General features: G+C 36.3%; 3 protein-coding genes across 8 annotated transcripts; 1 reads left to right on the top strand and 2 right to left on the bottom strand.

Annotated features, from left to right (window-relative positions):
- The first annotated feature begins 881 nt into the window (after positions 1–881).
- Positions 882–9,051, top strand: LOC125857112 (glutamate receptor 3.3). 3 transcript variants are annotated; one of them, XM_049536778.1, is made up of 7 exons: positions 882–1,248; positions 2,196–2,523; positions 2,836–4,178; positions 4,275–4,552; positions 5,649–5,680; positions 5,764–6,167; positions 8,336–9,051. In XM_049536778.1, exons 2-7 carry the CDS (start codon positions 2,214–2,216, stop codon positions 8,807–8,809), a joined length of 2,841 nt encoding a protein of 946 aa, XP_049392735.1. In that variant the 5' UTR covers positions 882–1,248; positions 2,196–2,213; the 3' UTR covers positions 8,810–9,051. The 3 variants fall into 3 exon arrangements, with proteins under 3 accessions (XP_049392735.1, XP_049392736.1, XP_049392734.1); XM_049536779.1 differs by having other exon boundaries at positions 882–1,256; XM_049536777.1 differs by having other exon boundaries at positions 2,137–2,523; positions 8,336–9,050.
- A 1,398-nt stretch (positions 9,052–10,449) lies between these two features.
- On the bottom strand, positions 10,450–18,218 carry LOC125857114 (serine/threonine-protein kinase/endoribonuclease IRE1b-like). 4 transcript variants are annotated; one of them, XM_049536780.1, is made up of 6 exons: positions 17,740–18,218; positions 14,952–15,186; positions 13,174–14,627; positions 11,744–11,916; positions 11,113–11,359; positions 10,450–10,976 (listed from the first exon to the last, which is right to left on the bottom strand). In XM_049536780.1, exons 1-6 carry the CDS (start codon positions 17,892–17,894, stop codon positions 10,526–10,528), a joined length of 2,715 nt encoding a protein of 904 aa, XP_049392737.1. In that variant the 5' UTR covers positions 17,895–18,218; the 3' UTR covers positions 10,450–10,525. The 4 variants fall into 4 exon arrangements, with proteins under 4 accessions (XP_049392737.1, XP_049392738.1, XP_049392740.1 ...); XM_049536781.1 differs by lacking the exon at positions 14,952–15,186 and having other exon boundaries at positions 17,740–17,819; XM_049536783.1 differs by lacking the exon at positions 17,740–18,218 and having other exon boundaries at positions 13,174–14,575; positions 14,952–15,138.
- A 1,367-nt stretch (positions 18,219–19,585) lies between these two features.
- LOC125854512 (glyceraldehyde-3-phosphate dehydrogenase B, chloroplastic-like) lies at positions 19,586–22,609 on the bottom strand. The gene is made up of 9 exons (XM_049534091.1): positions 22,415–22,609; positions 22,082–22,189; positions 21,563–21,724; positions 21,300–21,467; positions 20,768–20,928; positions 20,588–20,649; positions 20,457–20,506; positions 19,943–20,349; positions 19,586–19,865 (listed from the first exon to the last, which is right to left on the bottom strand). Exons 1-9 carry the CDS (start codon positions 22,592–22,594, stop codon positions 19,733–19,735), a joined length of 1,431 nt encoding a protein of 476 aa, XP_049390048.1. The 5' UTR covers positions 22,595–22,609; the 3' UTR covers positions 19,586–19,732.
- Positions 22,610–22,921: the final 312 nt, after the last annotated feature.

Here is a 22,921-nt window from a genome sequence, read left to right as displayed (position 1 = left end):
AATTTTATAATTTTGAATCTTTTATATTATATATAACTCTTTGCTTATTGAATTTTGAATAAATTATTTTTATATTAATAAGTTTTAATATAAATATGAAATTAAAATTTTGCTGAACTTCAATTATAGCTCTCAATAAGTGTAGCAACCAAAAAGAAAAAAAATAAAATTCCATCCACACATTATTTTCAAGAAAAACGTGATCACAACTCCTTTCCAAATGCTAGAGCTCCTTCCTAATAAATACAATTTGCAATAATTGAATGGAGTACTTTTTTTAGGCAAGTTGTAGAATGTTTGATGTAACTCAAATAGTTGTAGCCCCGATAAAATAAATTAATGTTGCGATAGATTTTGAAATTTTATCTTTAAATAATTATTTAATTATAAATTTTTCCTTCAAATATTTGGTCAAATTCAAACACAACTTCAAATTCAAAAAATTATAATTTCAAAATTTTATGAAAACAAAAAATTAAAAAACTTCAAATTATTCCAAAGACACTTTATTCGTTGCTTTGGCCAAATCACAAACTCTATTATTCTTTCTCTGATTGGTGTACAACCCAAATGAACGTGAAAAAAAATTCCCTTTTTGTTGAATTTAATTTAAGTTAGGAACAACTTTCTTTATTTTATTTTTTCTGTTCTCATGTTAGAACAATATTCCATATTAGTCGTGGTGGATAGTTGGATTTGTCTAACCTCTTGGATTTGAGTTTTAAGCATAGATTTTGTTGTTAAAAGGGTGGCATGATGTGTAATGTTTGCATCGGAATTAATTGAACTCTTGTGAAATAATAAGAAATACTAAAAAACTTTTTCACGTGCTTGTAGGAGTCTTCCTTCTTTGTTGTCTCACCCTAATCCATCACTGTTTTCAGCCTTCTCTATCAAATAAATTCTTTCTTGATTGCTTTCCCAAGTTTCAAACTTTCCATTTTTACAAAACCAATATCTTTTCTTTCTTATTTGCTTTTGAATAAAAGAATTATTTGGGGAATTTCTCTATATACTTGCCAAAGTGAAGCCTAATTGGTCATCAACTAGCACTGGATTTGTCAAAGTTCTGAACTTTACTAGTTTTACTCAACCAAGATTGCAACTTTTTAAGGTTTTTCAGCTAAAGAATTAAAAGGGTCACTCCTAACTGCAAAAGGAAAGAGTAATTTAGTAGCTTGATCAACATTGCTAGTAGCAAGAAGAGAAGAAGATACAAGCCAGGAAAAAAGGGATTTTGGCTGTGAGGTAAAAGGGTCTGTTCAAAATCTTGACTTTAATAGTCTAGTCATTCTTGATTCTTCTGTCTTTTACTCTGTCTGCTACTTTTTTTTCTTCAAGAGTGTATTTCTTTGTCTCAAGGTTTTCTTAATCTGTCAGACCCAAATTTTTGCCTTTGCTTGTTACTATGAGTCTATGGCCTTGGCAAACCGTAAAGTTGCTGCCATGTGATCATGTGGTCCCGTGTGGCTTCCCTTTCTCTACTTGTGTTATGTCTACCTCCACGAGATAGGGAGAGAGGGGAAAAGTCTCTGTACACTCTACCCTTGGTATACGTTACTTGTGGGATTTCAGTGGGTATGTTGTTGTTGTTGTGTTATGGCTAAAAGAATGTGGCTCCTTCTCTGCTTTATTCTGCTTCTTTCTCACGCTTAATTCATTCGGGAAAGTTGGGTGTTCACAATAATGCTTCCTCTCTATTGAGTACTTATGTCGGGCTTTAATTTTAGCATAGAATCTGATTCCTTTTTTCAGTTTAAGCCAACCGTTTCTTTTCCCCCTTTTTTGTGTGTTATGCACATGCATGAGCTCTTGCTTCATTTTGTGAGTGCTTTAGTCTTAGTATATAAAGTTGTTGTGGGGATTTTGTAGTTTGTACAATTCTCATGGCATTTACCCGATAATATGTTAAAGTATTGGAGTTAAAATATTTAGATGTCAATTTTTTAACCTTTTTTTTTTCCGCGCGCCTCAACTAGCTTCATGGGATACCTTCCATGTCCCACTGCAACAAATACTAGATAATTCTATCCACCAAGGTTAGGACAGATGGGAAGAAACCATCTTGTGATTTAAGTTTTGATGTGATATGATCTTTCATGAACCTGAAATACTTTAGATGTCAATTTTCTAAAGGTTTGATGTGATATGCTCTTTTCCTACGACCCTAACTGTTTGAGAATTCTATCTTGTAGAAGGAAGTGGTAGGATGAATGCTAATTAAGCACACAAAGATCCTGTGGTGTCATTCATCTAGGATGAATGTGGTTTGGATTATTGTCTCTTGTATAGTATGCTTTGGAGTGTATTCAGACGGGTTGAGTGGGAATGGCACTTCAAGGCCTGCTGTTGTGAATGTTGGAGCTATTTTTACATTTGACTCTACAATTGGAAGAGCTGCCAAGATTGCAATTCAGGAGGCTGTGAAAGATGTTAATTCCAACTCTAGCGTCCTCCAAGGAACCAAACTTGTTGTGCAGTTGCAAAATTCCAATTGCAGTGGATTTCTTGGCATGATCGGAGGTACTTTATTCACTGTTCATTTCCTTGAATATCCGTTACACTGCCTTAGATGCTGGCAATTTTAGAATCAGGAAATAACAAGAGGAAAGATAGTTCCTCCTTTAAGGAAGCCAGTGATGCTTGGAAGCCATTGCTAATGTCAACACTCATTGTAGTTCATCATTCTCAGTTGATATAGATAGCTGATGTTTTGTGCTATTAGAATATCTGGCATTCATTCAAAATTTGATTCACATTGCCTAGTAAAGTTTCCCAATTCTCTCATTTAAGGGTATATTTGAATCTCTAGACTAACACTTTTTTTATTTGCAGCCTTGAAATTTATGGAGACTGATGTTGTTGCAGTAATAGGCCCACAATCTTCTGTAGTTGCCCATACCATATCCCATGTTGCCAATGAACTCCAAGTTCCTTTCTTATCATTTGCTGCTACTGATCCCACACTCTCCTCTCTTCAGTTTCCTTATTTTCTTAGGACAACTCAAAATGATCTATACCAGATGACTGCAATAGCTGAGATCATTGAATTTTATGCTTGGAAGGAGGTGATAGCGATTTTTATTGATGACGACTATGGGAGAAATGGTGTCTCTGCATTAGATGATGCACTTGCAACAAGGCGCTGTCGCATCTCATATAAAGCAGGGATTTCCCCTGGAGCTACTGTTACGCGAGGTGATGTTATGGATGTTATGGTAAAGGTTGCCCTGATGGAATCTAGAGTCATTGTTCTACATGCATATCGTACTTTAGGATTGATGGTACTTTCAGTGGCACATTATCTTGGAATGATGGGTGATGGTTATGTATGGATATCCACAGATTGGCTCACCACTGTGTTAGATTCCTCTCCTCCCCTGCCACAAGATACTATGGATACCATGCAAGGAGTTCTAGTTTTGCGACAACACACTCCAGACTCTGAAAATAAAAGAGCATTTTCATCCAGATGGAACAAGTTGACAGGTGGTTTGTTAGGGCTAAATTCCTATGCTCTTCATGCATATGACACGGTTTGGCTAGTTGCACATGCCATAGATTCATTCTTTAATCAAGGAGGGACCATTTCGTTTTCTAATGATACTAAGTTGCAATCAGTTGAAGGAAGTAATCTTCACCTTGAAGCAATGAGTATTTTTGATGGTGGGCCACTTCTGCTGAAGAACTTATTGGAGAGTGATTTTGTTGGTTTGACGGGGCCTTTCAAGTTTATTCCAGACAAATCTCTTATTCGTCCAGCATATGATATCATAAATGTAATTGGAACAGGTTTTCGACGTGTTGGTTACTGGTCTAACTATTCTGGTTTGTCTATTTTGCCTCCCGAGACCTTTTACTCGAGGCCACCTAATCGTTCAAGTACAAACCAAAAACTTTATAGTGTTGTGTGGCCTGGAAACAATGTTCAAAAACCTCGTGGATGGGTTTTTCCAAACAATGGTAAGCAACTGAAAATAGGGGTTCCCATCCGAGTTAGTTATCGGGAATTTGTGTCTCAAAGTCCAGGCACTAACAATTTTAAAGGTTTTTGCATTGATGTATTCACTGCTGCTGTAAACTTATTGCCATATGCTGTTCCACATAAATTTGTCCCCTATGGAAACGGGCATGAAAATCCCAGCTACACCGATATGGTGAGGCTAATCACAACCGGGGTAAGTTCATGCTGACAGCGAGGATGTATGTCCACAAATGCTAACATTAAACGATTTTAACTATATTTTAAATGAATTGTTTTTGTGTGCTCCCAGAAATTTGATGGTGTTGTTGGTGATGTTGCAATAGTTACGAATCGGACTAGAGTTGTCGATTTCACACAGCCATATGCCGCATCTGGACTTGTTGTTGTGGCCCCATTCCAAAAGTTAAATTCCGGTGGCTGGGCCTTCCTAAGACCCTTTTCTGCTCAAATGTGGGGAGTTATCACTATTTTCTTTCTCTTTGTTGGGATGGTAGTGTGGATTTTGGAGCACCGAACCAATGATGAATTTCGTGGGCCTCCCAAACAGCAGTTGATAACCATTCTATGGTGAGATCAAAGGTTCTTTCTCTTTCCTTTTTCTGGTTAAGTCAACCTTGTGGTGGCGGAGGGTGTAGCATTGACCCTCCCTGTATATTAATAACCAAAGTGTGAATACATGAAGGAGGACATAATTCCTTACCTCCAGAAGTCCCATGCAGAAAGTGGAAATGCTACTTCAGAAAAATAAGTTTTTCATAATGTATTTATGTGCATATATGAAATGTTCTAAGTCAACAAAATGATGATTTCCCCATCTTACATCGTTTAGCTTTACAAAATAACAAAAATAATTACAAAGTGACAACATTCTCATATTAAGTTACCAAATGGTGAGACCAAAGTCCGTTGACAAAAGAAGCATCATGATCCCAATACTTGCATGTTATTTACTGTGCATTGTGGTACCTGCTAATTAAAAGGTTGTGAGCAGGCCCAACCCATGTGGTGTGGGATGTGTATTTGCCTAAAAACACGCTAATGTTAGTGACATAGGTCCATACATGCCGTACACTATTCTGTACGCGTGCTTGTGATGAACTTGACATAGATTCCTGCTACGGTGCTAGTTCTTTTTTACTTCTCCTCTTAACTAAACAAGAAAACATAGATTGTGGGATCATAAATATTAGTTCTTGATGATACGATTGTTATTATATCAAAATTTGCATGTGTCATTGTATCTTTCTATTTGTACTTAAATAGTATATGAGTTCAGAAAACAGACATGATAGCTATGGTTCTCTGTTCTCCTTATCAGTTATGAATGCAGTTGTTGCTCATAGAATAGTTCTTTGTCTGAAAGTTCCTAGATTTCTGGAATTCATAGTTTATCAATTATGGTGTATCTCCACTAAATTGTTTTTTTAGAAAATGGGAACATATAAAGCCGAAGTTCTTTAAGCATTCTTATGGTTTACGGCTTTAATTTTCTGTGAGCACTGAGTGTGGTCCACTTCATTGTTCAATTGAACTTGATTTGAATAGATTTTTAACCATTACTCGAAGAAGTTCACACTGTTATAGAAGGATTGCTGCTTCCAATGAGAGCAACTTCGCTATCATAGAAGACGATTTGTCTGACGATTGTTTGTTCTTCTTGCAGGTTCAGCCTTTCAACTCTCTTTTTTGCCCACAGTAAGTGAACTATAGTTCAGCATAATTGTTTTGCGGTGCATTCTATGTTTACTCTCTTAACTTTTGTGATATTTCCTCTGTAGGAGAGAATACTGTAAGTACGCTTGGTCGCATGGTGCTGATCATATGGCTCTTTGTCGTTTTGATAATAAATTCAAGTTACACAGCAAGTTTGACCTCCATCCTCACTGTGCAACAATTATATTCTCCTATTAAAGGTATCGAAAGCTTGAAAGAAACTGATGAACCAATCGGGTACCAAGTTGGTTCTTTTGCAGAAAGGTATTTGGAGGAAATTGGTATACCAAATTCCAGACTTGTTCCCCTTGGATCACCGGAAGAATATGCTACAGCACTTCAACGTGGTCCTGCAAAAGGGGGTGTAGCTGCAGTGGTGGATGAAAGACCATATGTTGAACTTTTCCTGTCAAACCAGTGCAAATTCAGGATTGTAGGCCAAGAGTTCACCAAAAGTGGGTGGGGTTTTGTAAGTTTCTCTATTCCTACAGTTTTTTCTTTTTTCCTCATTCCGTGTGCCTCCTGCCTTTTCTTTATCCTTAATCCTAATTCTGTAAGTACACCTTGGTTTATATTGTATGAAAGAGGATCTGTAGCTTCCTAGAGTTTTCTGGACCAGAAGAAAATTGGGAAGAATATCTTATATATATTAAGAGTTGCACTTCATTTTTAGATAAAGGCAACATTTGTATATCAATCATCAGCTCAAAGCTGGTATCCAAAAATTTACATCATATCCTCCCTCCACACTTGTGTGTCTGGCATAAACAAAAAGATAAAGAAAAGAAAAGAAGAAAAAAGAAAACTATCCCTAGATCCTCCTTCATCTTTATAAGGACCCTAGAATGTCTACAATAGCCACAGGGTCATCTATATACTCTGAAATACACCAATAGCAAAAAGTGATAATGCAGTTCATTTTAATCTTGTGCAGAGGGCTGCTCTTGTTGATAATTACTAGAATTCCTTTCTTTCCATATGGTCCACCAAATAACAGCTGGGACAATTTTCCATCTACTCTTGTTTGTGCCGCCACTGCCCTCCATATTCCAGCTTCCTAGAGCGTGTCTTGTTCTCTCTGGAAAAGTCCAACTTATACCTCTGAAGCTAGTAAACAAATTCCACAGCTGGCCAACCACTTTACAATGTAAGAACAGATGGTTAATTGTCTCTGCAACCTGCTCACAAAAACATCTTGGGCACATTTGTATTCCCCTCTTCATAAGATTCTCTTGTGTAAGTATAGCCTCTTTCACCACCAACAAAGTAAAAACTACCACTTTATATGGTATTTTAACCTTCCATATAAGCTTCCAAGGCAGAAAGTTAGCTTGGGATCCCATCTGATTCATATTTCTATATGCAGAACTAACAATGAATAATCCTTTGTTATGACATTTCCATTTAAGAGTGTCTTCGCCTTCCTTGAATCCCAAGAACTGATCGAGTGTTCCATAAAATTCAGCCAATCTCTCCACCTCCCAGGGAGAAATGAAAACTTCTTGAAAGAAGCTTCGACCAATGTATCTTCCACATCTCCAATCCATACCTCTTGAAAAGGGTATGAATGAGAACTCGTTTTGCTTGTTGGCTAGCTTATGATGGTTTCCTGTCCCAACATATTCCTTTTTTTGCTCCTGCTTGGTAGCAGGCTTGCATCAGTCTTCTGTAGGTAAGGTTCCATCCATGTTCAGAACAAACTTCATAAAGAATTGAGTCTTGTTGTTGGTTCAGGTGATGAATATCTGGGAACAAGCGTTTGAGGCTTCCATTCCCTAACTAGTTATCTTCCCAAAACCTGATCTTCCTCCCATTGTTCACATTACATTCAGTCTTTGCATAGAAGCCATGTCATAAGTTTCTAATTGATCTCCTCAAACTGGTTCCATATGTGGATGTCACTTTCTTAGTCTTCCAGGGTCCTTCCTTCCCATATTTGGCCTGGATTACCCTACCCCACAAAGATTGTTCTTCTAAAGGAAATCTCCACAACCACTTCATGAGAAGACTTTTGTTCTGCTTCCTATGATTTTTGATTGCCAGTCCTCCCTGCTTCTTGGAGAGTGGCAGTGTCTTCCATTTGACTAGGTGGAAACCTTTATATTCCTTCTCACCGTGCCACAAAAAATTCCTTCTCAGAGCATCAATTCTTTCTTCCACCTTTGCAGGAAGGGGAAAAACTGACATTAAGTAAGTTGGTCATGCATCCAAGACTGAGTTGATCAAACGCATGTAAAAAAAAAGTTGTTGAATCTCATAGAAGGTCCTGTAGGATTCATAATACACTCGAGTATGCCTAGTTTATTCTGTGTGTGATATATGTAAATCAATATTATCTAGTCTTTGAGGTGAACGTGATATTGGTGTCCATTTCAACTTTCAGATTCAGTCACCCCTTTAAAAGGTTCTATTCTATTGACTAAAAACTTAATGTCCTGGACATCTTGGTAGGCTTTTGTAGCATATCACTAAGCACACTTCTATTTAAAACCGTTTTCTGAGTATTTGTGTAAAATTCGTTGACGTCGGGGTTTTGCATTTCAATTAAGCTTATAGATTCTTTATTTATCTATTGGAGACACGGAATTCAGAAATCATGTTTTGCTCTGTCATGTTGTGCTTGTTATTCTGATTCAGGCATTTCCTCGGGACTCTCCCTTGGCTGTCGACTTGTCAACTGCAATTTTAACGCTATCAGAGAATGGAGATCTCCAGAGGATACATGACAAGTGGTTAGCAAGAAGTGCGTGTAGTTTAGACAATGCTGAGCTTGAATCAGATCGCCTTCACTTGAGAAGCTTTTCAGGCCTATTTCTTATATGTGGGATTGCATGCTTTATTGCTCTCCTAATATATTTCATCCAGATTCTGCGTAAATTTTGCCGGACTTCCAATGCTGCAGTTGATATGGATGGTCAGAGTACTACTTCACGTTCCAAACGTCTTCAAACTTTGTTGTCAATTATTGATGAGAAATCAGATAAATCAAATAGAGGCAGCAAGCGAAGGAAAATCGACAGATCAGTTTCTGCTGACAACATAGAAAATGACTTGGGAAGGGATTCCAGGTGGAGAGAATCACAGGTTCCTTCTCAAAATGAAATTCATTAGTTCAATTATGCCAGCTTACATTTCTTACAGGGTTCTTAACAAGTTTCAATTTTAACATAGAATTGTTTTACACATCATATATAAGATTCAGCTGTCAACTGTATATTAGCACAATCTTTACATAATCAATATCATTTCTGGATTCTGGGAAGAGTGATGGAACTAAAGTATGCTTCAACTCTGATACTTTTTCTATGGATTCATGTGGATGGTGGTGATTTTGTCATCGTGTTTTAATTGTAGTTTCTGCATTTTAAGTTTGATGGGTTAAGGTAAAGTTCATTGCTGAATTGCAGCCTCTAGGTAGATTTAGCCATTGATCAAAGGCTGTCCATTGCACCTCATTTTTTTTTTTGGAAGTACGGAAGCCTCTTTAGGAGCTTGCAGTGAACTGTGAATTGAAGGAAGATGAGTGCTATCAGCAGTTGTAGCTGATGCTTATTTTGGCTGAAGATACAATCAAGTAAATAAAAGTGTGCACTTTCTAATATTCAAGCGTATATAAGATAACCAAGCTAATGATGTTTAACTAGTCTTTTCGGATGATCAGGCACACTGGGATTGAGACATGACCTGGACACCCAATTCAGCACGACATAAGAGCAGAAGTAGATGTATCATGCTGACATAAGTTCATCTGAATCTGTACTTCCAACACATAGCATGAATTTATATGTAAGAATTTCAGAAAAACTGCAACAAATAGTAGATATAAACCCATAACTTTTACAATATAATGAGTTTAATGCTAATAGCTTTAAATGTTGAACTCATAAAAGTTAAATTTTAGATCCGCCTTTGCATAGGAGCATGCAATTATCATGGCTTCAAATCTCATTGTTACCCCTCATCAGAAAAAGAAACCACATGTTTGACATTGGTTTGGCATCAAGTAAAGATTATGCGAAGAAGCGTTTAGTAAATATAAGTTTCTCTCTAATATAGTTTTAACTTTTAGCTAAAATGATTACACAATTTAACATCATAATCTTGTTTTAGTCCTCCTTATTCATCATTAGTTCCACTAACTCACTTGCCAGAGGAGGGAATAAGTCAAAAAAAAAAGATGCATTTAGCCCTTTTATCATTATAGCTTCCACTAAACTCACTTGTAGTAGGACAAAGAGCATAAAATATGGTGCACTTACAACACACAATTGTTTATGAGCCAATTCTTGCTACATTTTGTGATGGAGATTTAGGCGTTGCACAAAAAGGTGCCATTACCATAATGAATACAAATTATCTTGGTGCATTTTCAGGGACCCTCCATTTTGATTTGGCTTAGTAGGGTATTTAAGGACAGGTGAACAATAATTTGGGTTGGTCACTTTGATATTGCTGTTGGGAAATTTAACTCTGGAAAACAAAGGCCTTCAATTAAGGGACATCATTGCTACTTTGTACAACATTAAGTCACACAAATTTGTAGCATGTAAACATCCAACTGATTGACAACATATACATTTCAGAAAAGGTTTTTTCCGGGCACATTCAACTATAAGCATCACACTGCATAAAGTCTCCACTACTAGAAACGCACTCTCTGAATAGTGGCAATGAGCTATAGAAGAAAAAGGGAAATAGAAAGAACATGATCAGCATTCAGCTGTAGTTAAAGAGATCAGCATTTACATCTGTTTTGTCAATCATTCATGGTTATAGATTTATAATTATAAATTACAATATGTACATAGGTTTAATATGTAGATTGAGCTAATTTTGATTGCCTTTGAAGTATTTTTGAAAGATATCTTCCTCTAAACAATACGTATGAAGTACTTTGTAGACCTCAATTACAAGTCTAGGAAACCTGGTGGAGAAATAGCTCTCAAAACCTTCAGGAACCTGTCCAAGAATTCCCTGTATTTCCTTTGAAAGCTCTCTGTAATGGTTTAACTTATTTCTGATAACACGCAACAAATCACGGACACTATCATATTTGTAACGCCTGTAGCGACCAATGTCATTGATAAATGCACTATCCATTTTATCATTCCACAGACCTCCCAATGCCACGGTCTTAACACTTTCCAGTGCTCCCAAAAGTTCAGATCCATCCTCTCTATCCTCTAATTCCACTCTATCACTGGCATCTCGGAGGAATGAGAGCCGCATCTCGGAATTCCAAAAGAAAGGATGATGCAATATCTCCACTGCTTTTGGCCTATGGGATAACGGAAAGGCATACACCGACATCAGTGGAAGTACAAAAATAACATCAATGACACAGAACTTACAAATTCATAATATCAGGGAACCACTACTATGTACCAAAAATTTGGAAACCATGATGCCATTACCTTAGCTCTGGATTTGGATGTAGGAGTGCACTGATGAGATCTGCTGCCTCTGGAATATTCTCTATAAGGAACAAATCTTTTTGATTGTTTACTATATTTACATCACGTTCAAAACTATCCCCATACGGATGTTTTCCCCCGGTTATGCAGAAAAAGAGTACACAACCTAAACTGAATAAATCCACAGCACGTGTCTGCCGTTCATGACGAAGTTGCTCAGGTGCTTGCCAACCTGAACTCCCAGAGCCTACAGATATTGTAGGACAGAAATAACACGGGCTGAGTGACATTCATGCATGTACAATAGTTGCAAATAGATATGCAGAAGAAAGTTTCAAGATATCCCTATTTGCAAATGAAATACCTCCACCGTATGGCTTCACTAATCACTATAGAAATATATAGATTTATCGACTCCAAACTGAAATGAATACAAGTTTTTCAAAAAAATTGGGACAAAAAGAAAGTGAATGGGACTTGCATTAAATACATTGAAAAATAAAAAAGCACAAAAGCAGACGTTCCTCACCCTTCACTCAGGGTAAATAAGGTAGCGTTGGGACTGGGTAATGCACTAGAAAATGTCAATTGTTACAAGTGGAAAAAATGCAAGTTCTGAACTAAGGCTTACCAGTGGAATTTTTGGTTAATGAAGACATGTCCCCTGTAAGATGCTTGCTGATACCCATATCTGAAAGCTTTGCACTTACAGATCTCTCTTTTACTATAAGAATATTCTGAGGCTTCAAGTCACGGTGTACAATTCCCAGTTCATGCAAATGAGCAAGGCCATGAACCATATCTCTGCCATTAGCAATCATGCAAGGGCTTAATTGTTAATTCTGAATGCCTCTCAAATACGTCTAAAAGAGCTGTAACTAAATAATGGTGAAAGGAAAAGGCAGGTAAAAGACATAAAGAATCTAATATGCAAGCACCGAGAGGGCCACATCCTGAAATGTGAACGAAAAATTAGTATGTATTCGTTCAAAAGGGCAAACAAATTAATAAGATGTGATTCAACAAGTGATTCAGAGGCTAATTGCCTTTATATTTTGTGAGATCAAAATGATATAGTACTCTCAGATAAAGATGAGAGAACCTTCAAAGGCTTCATGGGAATACTGAAATTCCCATAACAGCCTATTAGATGCTTTAGCAATATAGATGTGAGAATTCTCAGCTTAAATGTTCCAAAGGCTGTGATTCATTTGCGTGAGAGTTGTCATTGAATTGTCTGCAAGTTACAATGTTACATGTAGTAACAAATCTTCCATATTCAATTCTCAAGGTGTGACAAGGATCAATATGATAAAACTGCTCTGACATCATCCACTATAAATAATTGCTTTTTTAGAACACATTTATAGTGTAATTTGATTAATAAAAGCATGAGTTACCACTAGGTGTTCACTAAGCAAAATGATAAAGATTAAACAATTGTCAACATAATTTTTTTTTAATTTTTTTTTGGGGGTGGCGGTAAAGATTTATCATCATATTATTCTTTAAATAATTCTGTACATATATACAAGAACTATTTCAATGTAAACTTTAATGGTCTATTCCAGTTCAAATTGGGACCCTTACATGATTTTTTTATTTCTGAAGTAAAAGCTATAGAATAACCAGCTTCAATATATGCTACCTATTTCTGTATCCAACACCAATAATATAAAAAAATTCAAGCCACCATGAACATTTCCTATGTCACATTGTTCGATCAATTCTTCAAGAAAAATTTGACGTGAACAGTGTAAAATATGAATAACAGTTGGATAAACATTCAAGAAGTCCAGTTAGACATGCCCCAGAGTCAGACAATCCAAGAGAAGCTGTTTCCCAGGCATGGTTATGTCAAATGAAAATTTTACAGATTACCCAGTTTAACGAGAGTGACTATCAGTTCAGAGTCATGTTGCTGAGAAAGCCATAGATCATGCACTTGGTATTGACTGATCCATGAGAAAAAGCACTTGATATTGAAGTGAGTCTCCACACACATGAAAGAATTCAGATTAATAAAAGTAAATCATAAACCGATAACAACAATAAACCAACCTCATCAATTTTAACAGGTGAGCTGAAGGATATCCACTGGGCTTCCATAACGGGAAGTCATCCTTGTCTCCAGATTTCCACTGAACTTTTACAGTGCAGTCACTTAAACAACCGGCATCCTGGTCATTTCCAGAAAATTGTTTTTGGTAGGAACTGGTGACTGATGATATAAACTCATATAAGCTACAAGTGCAACGCTCAAGAGCCAGGTAAACAAAATCTTGATCGTACTCCACCCCATACCAACGAACAATGTTTGGGTGTTGGTCAGACGCAATAAGATTTTGAATTTCTTTCAAAGCCACTTCGTGATGAGTCTGGATGAGGCGTTTAACAGCTACAGGACGACCATCATAGATTCCCTCGAGTACGATAGTGCCATTGCTCCCCTTAGCTATTTCAGTGTTAGAAACCAATAACTTACCAATCTTCCGATGATATATAAGACTATCATACTTGCATAGATTCAGCTTCAAAACCTTCTCACTCTTTCCAATGTCAGCAACGACACCAGTTGCTTCTGTGTCATCATTATGACTATTTTTCTGATTCTTCTCATTACGTGTACTGCTCTTACTGAAACCTGACTTTCGAGATTTCTTCTTTTTTGAGGTTACAGCTTGCAGTTTGGGATCTGTAGCCTGCTTGTGCAACTTCCACCTTGTCCGCAGCACATAATAAATAAAAGGGAAAGCAGCAATGAGAAGCATAAATGGAATTAGTATAACAGAATTCCAGTTATATGAATGTACTAAAGCATCAGATTTTGTGACTTTAGAACCATTATCTCCACCAGGCAGACGCATGAACCCAAATTCTTTAGTCATAGATGGAAGAGAAGAAGGGATTATATCAGTTCTTTTGTTTGGAGGTAATCCCACTAACTCAGAAACTGGTTTTAATGCAGGATTGATATAAGTAGAAAGCGCCACATCTCCGGAAAGAGCATTATGTGGCCTAGCAGATGCAAAAAGTGATTCTAATGATTTAAGATTCCTGACTCGGTGAACAACTGGCTTAGTAGGACAAACTCCATATCCGGAATTCAATTGATCCTCTTGGTAAGAAAAATCACCAAGAAAACTACCAATTTGTTTACATTGCTGTGAAGCCTCAAAATCAGCAAACATTAAGTACCATAAAACCTTTCCAGTCTTCGAAGAAGTATATTTCAGAGCATAATCGGTTCTCATAATGTAGAGTGGATTAACAGCTTCTGAGTCTGTATCTTGCGCTGCTGCCCATCCTTCAACGTCCTCCCTTGGTACAATTGGATTTTGTCCAACATCTGTATCACCTTCTAAAGGGAACACATCTGACCTATATGTCTGGATAAGTTTCCCGGTTTTAGCATCAACAATGAATACAGTGGTCTTCTTTGATCCCAACATGATTCCACCAGCTGAGACATATGGAGTTTGTTTTAGAAATTCTTCCACACTGAATGGCAGCTCCTAAGATAATGAAAAAGAATAGCAGATTAAGGAATGCAGTATTTTAGGGTTTAAAATACCTCTAACACTTTGTTATGTCAAACCATTTCATGTGAGCACACAGCACTCTCGGAAGTAATAATATCAAGTTCACAAGAATCACTCTCATCATGATATTTACACTAATAGATGGACAAAAGCAAAAAGCCTCTGGTGAAAAGATTCAAAAGCATCGCACACCTGGTGCCATACAGGAATAAAAGCTCTTCAGAAATACATTCCCTCAACACAAAACTCCGTAAAGTTTCTGACTGAGCATGGTAGAGGACAAGTTCAGTCGCGTACCACTTTTTCGAGGCCATTCCCATGCACGTATAATTTCCAATCTTCTCCACAATCTATATAGAAGTTATCATCCTCAGTGGTAGCATTGTTACCATCACCTTGATAATCAGAGAGAGACTGATATGAAGAATAGATGGATGCCCCTGACCTAAATGCCCAGATATCTTCTCCTGATTTTAGATCCAATAGATGTACCGTGCCATCTGGAGCAGCTACAATTGCCGTGTCACGCTTACTAAATTTCAAAACAAGACGACAACAAATTGCACTTGAATTAGCATAGGGGCACTCGAGCAGAGAAATTATACTAAGAAGAAAGCAAGTGAAAGATGTTGAGAAAAATTAAGCAAATGAAATAAAGGTGAACAAGTCCTCAACCCTACGCATATTATCTTATCAAAGAAAATGTAAAATAATGATTCTAAAGTTCCTAAAACGAGAAACAAAAACCACAATTCTGTATTGACTGGCCTAGAAAACTAAGAATTTCACTACCATGCCAGTGTTCCACAATTTTGTTGTGTATCAATATGCCATCATCATCTACATCATCTATTCTAATAAAAAATAGAAACAGCAAAGTCTAATTTGTTCAACACAAATGTGAAGCTTGTCACACTTTATTTCTTGTTTAATTTTCCCATTGTATCGAGTACGTGGTTATTTCCCTATCCTACTCCCAGAGCTCTGCCCCACTGGATTATAATTTTCATAAGCTCTTAGCTCCTCCTCTATACTGTGTTTATCTCCAATTTAAAGACAATATTGGGAACTTTTCTTTAGCATAATGAACATATCTTTGGTGTTCACATAGAAAATTAGTAGCTTGTTGGAAATGTGGCAATCATAGGAGGTTAAGAAGAGCTCGAAGCCAATAAGGGGAGAACTATTCCCATTTGCATAGTGTGGACCTTATGGATGGGAAGAAGTTGCAGATCTCTTTTTTTTTGATAAAGATAATGTTGTATTCATCGGCATTAAGGATATGCTGGAGACCTCCAAAAATTGGTTTCCAACAAGAGAAAAAACAAAAAGGCTAATAGATTACAAAGTGCCTATAAAATCCAAAATTTGTGCAGCTTCTTCTATCCCTTCCTCTTTACACCAAAAATAAAAAGTAGTCAAGCAGTTCCATTTGACTTTCTCTATTGAATTAGCTTTGTTATCATAGCATCTGCTATTTCTTTCTTTCCAAATACACCACCAAATGCATGATGGTATTATACTCCACCACTTTTTCTTAGATTTTCTCCCCCCTCTGCTGATCCAGCAACTAAGTAGATCTGCTGTATGCTCAGGCATAATCCATTCTGTATGTGTTAGTCCCAAAAAGAGGTTCCACAATTGTGTTGTCACTTTGCAATGGAGGAACAAATGGTTGTTGGTTTCCCTAGTCTCATTACAGAGAGAGCACCAAGATCTCTAGAGTAATGGACAAGTATTTGGACTTTCTGTATTAAAGAGTTTGCTGCTAAATCCTGAACCTTTTTCTGTACCATCTTGGTACTCTTTTACTAAAATTCTGACTTATCAAAAAAAATAAAAATTAATGTGTGACTCACTTAACCTCCAACTTCAATTAGTTGGGTGTGTACTAGGTCAATTGAAATGATAAGATGTGCTAAGAATAATCAACCTAAACGATTGGGTCGACATGGCTTGAGTGCATTATAAACAATTTGTTGGCATATCTGATGGAAAAAAATCCATCAGAGTTTGATGGGTTAGGCTATGACCACCATTCAACACATTTTCCACCCAACCCACACTGACAGAAATGAAATATGGTGGACGGTTTCATGACTCATACTGTTACTCAATATCCCGACTCATACTCAATCTTACCCGTTGTGCCCATTTGACACTCGTCTCAATACCCAGTAAATTGTTTTCCAATTTATATCAAATTTGGATTGCTTTAGAAAAAAAATTAAGTTATGCAGACTCACAAGTGTATGACCTCCTAGTAACAACGGGTTGGGAAATGTAGTTGTTGTACAAACAACAACAACAACAGCGGAGTCTGGGGAAATGTATTTGTTTTGAATCATCCAAATGTTTTGGCCTCAACTCTCTCAAGATGAATATTTAGTGGCAATTTCTCAAGGTTTAATTCTTTGCTTCATGTTAAACATGGAATATATATATCGACCAAAAACAATCACAAAACCCCATGCTTTAAGATACTACAACTTGAAAACCAATAACTAGACGCTGCAAAGAAAAATCAATTAACAGCTTACTAAAGAAAATTCATAGAAAACACCTGTAAGGACTATCCCCTCTTTTTGGAAGATTGTCCGTGGCCTACCTCCTTCCCACCAACACAAAACCTGGATAACTCTGCCCACCAAGACTTAGGCAGATGGGAGGAACTCACTTGCCTCCACTGGGATTTAAACTTGATCTCATGGTGTCCTCCCACTTCATTGATCACTAGTCCACACTCTTGGGTGCCAACACACATAAACACTCTTATCAGCCAAAATATCAGTATATAAATCAATCAGCTACGCCTCAACTAGTTCGGCGTTGGATAGTTGGATCCTCTACATCATTTCCTATCTACTCAACCCCTTTTTTTTTTACTTTGACAACCGTTGTGTCCGCCCAGCTTACGGGCACCTCAACTAATTCCACGTAATACCTCCCACCAGCAACAACATGTGCCAAGTAACTCTATCCTATCCACCAAGGCTAGGACACATTTCTTCAAAGGATTCATCTTGACTACTTTTAACTTCTAACTGCAGAACTTAAAAAATCATGGAAAAAGGGGAAGACTTACGGTTTGAGAGGCAATAGAGGACAGGAAGCAGGAACTTCTGAGCTAGGGATGATTTCAGCTTCCGGATCGGATCCATCAGAATTTGATGGAGCTCCATATACAACAACTATAAACACAACTGCTAAAAAGAATATGATAAGGAAGAAACCTTTCATTTCCAAGATTTAGGGATCAGAAATTTACAAAAAATTCCATGCAATACTTCTCAATCGAAGCAAATTATGAACACAAGATGTTGATTTTGAAGACAAATTGAATTTATTGAGGTCAAAATGACATCTTTTGATCTCCTTTCTAGGGTTTTCGTTCCAATTTTGTAGCAAAAATTGGATCTTTTTCTAGGGTTTTCGTTTGCAGTGGAAAATCATAAACAAGATCATCAGTTTGCAGAAATCGAGGTCGGATCCGTAAACCGTTAATTTCGGCGCTACTATGATGTCCGGTCAACTGGTTCAGCTCAAAAATCAGCTTATTGACCTTTTGATTGGAAAAAAAAGTTTCTGTGATTAAATGAATTACTAAAATAAGTAAAAAATTTAAAATGGATATACAATTATGTACTCCTTCTATTCCAAATTACTTGTTAATTTTGACAAATAACAAATTATTTTACCTTTTATATCCTCAATTAATTACTTTGAACAATGTAGAACTTCTTAAAAAAATTAAGTTTTTAATTGATTCATTTAATAATTAATAGGGATAAAATGATAAAATCGTTATGTCAATCATTGTTTTCCTAATAAAAGTATCAATTCAAAAGTGGATAAGCAATTAGGAGCATAAAGAGTATTAGTGTAATTTCACAAGTGACGTATAATAAAATTAAAATATATGGAAGAACAAATAATAACAAAATATCAAAATTCAAAATAAATAAAGTAATCTATAGTAAAACACATTTAACAAATAAGAAATCCAAATGGATATAATGAGTTATATATATTGTTGATGTAAGTCTTTTTATTTTATCAATTGATTTTAAAATGTGATAGTAGGTTAATTACTATTTATATTATACTAACCATTAAAGCTTATGAAGAGACATCTATAATCTATAATCTATAATAGACTTATAAGGGAAGTAATTGTGATAGTGCAAAAAAATTAATTTTATGTAAAATAGTCAACTTTGACATCTATAATCTATCTATAATCTATAAATATCTATAATAAACTTATAAATAAAATATTGAACTTAATTTTATGTGAATTAGATTTTGTTGTTTAAGATGGAGTCTAGAGAAGTTTAGATGTATATAAGTTTTATTCCTAATTTCTTGAGATAGAAATATTGTTTCCGATAGATTTCATGCTCAAAAAAAATTATTTATATTTTGAAGTAGGATTGCAAAAAAAATAATAACCAAATTTTAAAATATAAATAAATGAAGCAATAGATAGTGAAATAATTTTAAAGAGATAAAATCTATAATTAATTTTATGTGAATTAGTCAACTTTGATACAATTAACTCAATGTTGAATATTTGTTGCTTGTACAAATAATTTTTCTTCCATTATTTTCGAGAAAGAAAGGGCAATCGTCTTCAGTTAGTAAAATCTACATATCACAAAGCGAGTTGTTGATGGCTTTTTTATTTAAGACAATATCAACGAACTTTCGTCGACTTCCCATTTTTCTTCATCATATGAGATTTAGGTATTGCTATCATTAGACTACAACAATCATCACTACTGTGAATTTGAATGATTATAGCTCCAAAGAAAACTAGCTTAAATTGTTCATTTTTGAAGAAACATAGAAACGAATACAGAATTGAGAAGTAGCAGAAAATATCTCGTCAAATTGCATCACATTTATTCTCAGTCTCGATTAAATTGATATAGAAAGAATTCATACCACTGTGATATTATTGTCTTAAGCTAATGGGACTTCCCACTCAGTTTTACACATTAAATATGTAGATAACAAAACTACTGTTGTTCTAAAATCATCCATCTCAAAAGAGGAATTAATATAACAAAAATGTCTTATTCATAGACTTTGCACTCCTCATCAGAAGGATTTGTCTCACAGAACTCATCCAATGGGTCTCCACTTCCTGGTGCTGCAACACCTGGCCATTTGCTTGCTACTAGATGAGCCAAGTCCACAACTCTTTGGCTGCAATTCACAAAAAAAAAAAATATGAGCATCATGAAAGTTTTTGGTTAATTTCACGTATGGTTACTGAACTTTACCTGTATCCCCACTCGTTGTCATACCAAGCAATAACCTTGACCATATCATCTCCCATGACCATGGTCAAGGAGGAGTCGATGGTGGATGAAACGTCAGAGCATCGGAAGTCAACTGAAACAAGAGGAGCATCACACACATCTAATATGCCTTTCAGTGGACCATCAGCAGCCTTTCTAAAAGCTGCATTCACATCCTCAGCTGTAATTCCTTTCTTCTCGACGTTGACAACAAGGTCAACGACTGAGACATTAGGTGTTGGCACTCGGAGAGCAATGCCATTCAGCTTTCCCTTAAGCTGAGGTAGCACTAAAGACACAGCCTTGGCTGCACCAGTACTGGTTGGGACAATGTTCAATGCTGCTGCTCTCGCTCTCCTTAAGTCACGGTGTGAAGCATCGAGAAGCCTCTGAATACCACAGAATCAACAATATTAGTGCGGAGTTGCATATTTATACCACCAACATATTGACATGAAGACACCATATATGTGAAAGTGTTTCGTTGATTTATTACCTGATCTCCGGTGTAAGAGTGAGTTGTTGTCATTGTACCCTTCACAATTCCTGCAATGTGAATGGAAATAGTTAACACAATAACCAAAATTTTGCCAATGTAGTGCTATTTTAATACAGTTTGCTGCTTACCAAGTTCTTCATCCATGACTTTCACAAATGGAGCCAAGCAGTTAGTGGTGCAAGAGGCATTGCTGCAATTACAAAGCAAAGCACTTGTAAATTTTGAACAATATGAACTGTGCAGGTCTTATATAGTTGAGGATGACCAACTTTTCAAACGATGCAAATAGAATTGACGGAAACACTGACCTTATGATGTTGGCAATCTCATGAGAGTAGCCTTGCTCGTTCACTCCAACAACATAGGTTGGAATGTCAGCACCTTTTGCTGGTGCAGTGATGATAACTTTCTTGGCACCAGCTTGGATATGCTTCCCAGCACCTGGACCATCGACGAACACACCGGTTCCCTGTGATTCAATTAATATAATCAGCTCGGAACCATTTCTCAGAAATCATTGAGTTGTAAGATGTTTGAACCCCAATGATCACAGAGGATAGTTGAACTAAGGACTGTAACTTGACTACCTTAATCCTCATTGATTCAATCTTATCGCGTAAATCATTTAATCATGGTTATGCATACAATTTCTAAAATTTGCAATGAGAACCAGTATTTGAACCTAAACAGTATAAATTTACTTCTTCAATGAACATGGATATCATTTATCACACCAGTAACAATGCATGACCAACTCATCTAAAAACTTAAACCGTTAAAAGAGAACACACTTTTATTTTCTTAATTACATATTCAACAGACAGCAGACAAGAAGTTTACCTCAATAACAATGTCAATGCCAAGTTCAGCCCAAGGAAGCTTGAGGGGATCCCTGCTAGAAACAACCTTGATGTGCTTTCCATCAACACTAATGGTTTCATTATCCACTATTTTGACATCAGCTTTGAATGTTCCCAGCATTGAATCATACTTTAGCAAGTGAGATGCCTGCATAATCCATTTTGCAGCAAAACTCAACTGTTAGTAATGATGTTAAATTGAATTAATCGTTGCAACAACAAAAACAAAGAATTTGGACTCACGTTCTTGACACCACCACTGTCATTGACAACCACAACATCAAGTGGTGAGTCTTTGCGACCATGCCAGCATCGGAGGAAATTCCTACCAATTCTACCAAAACCGTTGATAGCAACCTTCAATTTAGCAACAGTTTCTCCCTTAACCGGGGCGGATCCTGTAGTCTAGTTTTCCATACCATAAAAACAGATCAGTTCCACAAGCCTACTACCCTATAAAGAGTTTTAACTTCCTACAGTGACAGTATTATGTTATAATTAAGATCACCTAAAAGATAACTACAACTATCCTTGATATCACTGTGATTAGTAACCGGCTATGACATGTTAAAATATATTGATGGCGTAAATCCTCCTACAGAGAAGCTATAGCTTGTCTTCTCTTAGCTAGATTTTGGGAGTAAGGTACATTGTAGGTACTATGTACATAGATTTTCAAGTTTCAACTTCAATATCTATAGCCAAGTGGGAGCTTAGTATTCTTTATAAGAAAAGCTGAAAGTAGGGAAATCAAAGAGCTACCTTTGGAGTGAGTTGAGCAGAGACAACATCAAAGAAAGAAGACTCTCTGTTGGAAAATGTCACACATCCACTTGATCTCAGACCAGAAAATTCAGCTACTTCAAATTTCTGCACAAACAAAGCATGAGAATTCAGAAAGACCATAATTTCTTTAACATATTAGCTATGTTGCTCGGACTCTTCAAAAATGTCGACGATTGTATGTGATCTTTCAAAAGTAGTGCATTTTTGGAGGATTTGACACGATACGAGTGAGGCAATATTTTTGGAAAGTCTGAACAGCATAGCATCTTAGTACTATCAAACATAAACTGAGAAGGAAAGAAAAGAAACCTTGGATAAACATTGTGTGGGGAATGAGTAGGATTTCTGATTGGAAGGAAGCCTTGTGCTTGTAGGAATTCTTGAAGAAGCCAAAGCTGCATGAGAAGCCATGGCTGCAACTAAATGATCTTGAGGAAAGCTACTTCCTTTTTGGTATATATGGTTTAAAATATGGTTTGTTCCCACCATATTATTAATATTTTTTCATTTGATGTATGATTAAAATAAAGTCATGGTTGATATTGATGGTAAAAGAAATGAGTGGTGAAGATGGTGTATGAAGATTGATATAAGATAAGATCATGTCCCCCTGTCCCCATGTAATCTTCCATTTTCATAATCTCAACCACAGATTGTTGTCACATTTCTTTTTATTCCTTTCATGCCCTTGAGATTCTTTGTACTGACCTGACCGTAATTTGTTTTAGTTATATATACTTACAATTGTAAACGGATTATTACACCATCGAGGTAATTTAACCTGCAAAAATAGAGTTTTACAGTGGGGAAAATCAT

This window comes from Solanum stenotomum, chromosome 2, assembly GCF_019186545.1.
Source record: "Solanum stenotomum isolate F172 chromosome 2, ASM1918654v1, whole genome shotgun sequence".
Taxonomy (NCBI): Eukaryota; Viridiplantae; Streptophyta; class Magnoliopsida; order Solanales; family Solanaceae; genus Solanum; species Solanum stenotomum.
Note: the sequence above shows the minus strand (reverse complement) of the source record. Positions and strands in the feature narration are given on the sequence as shown.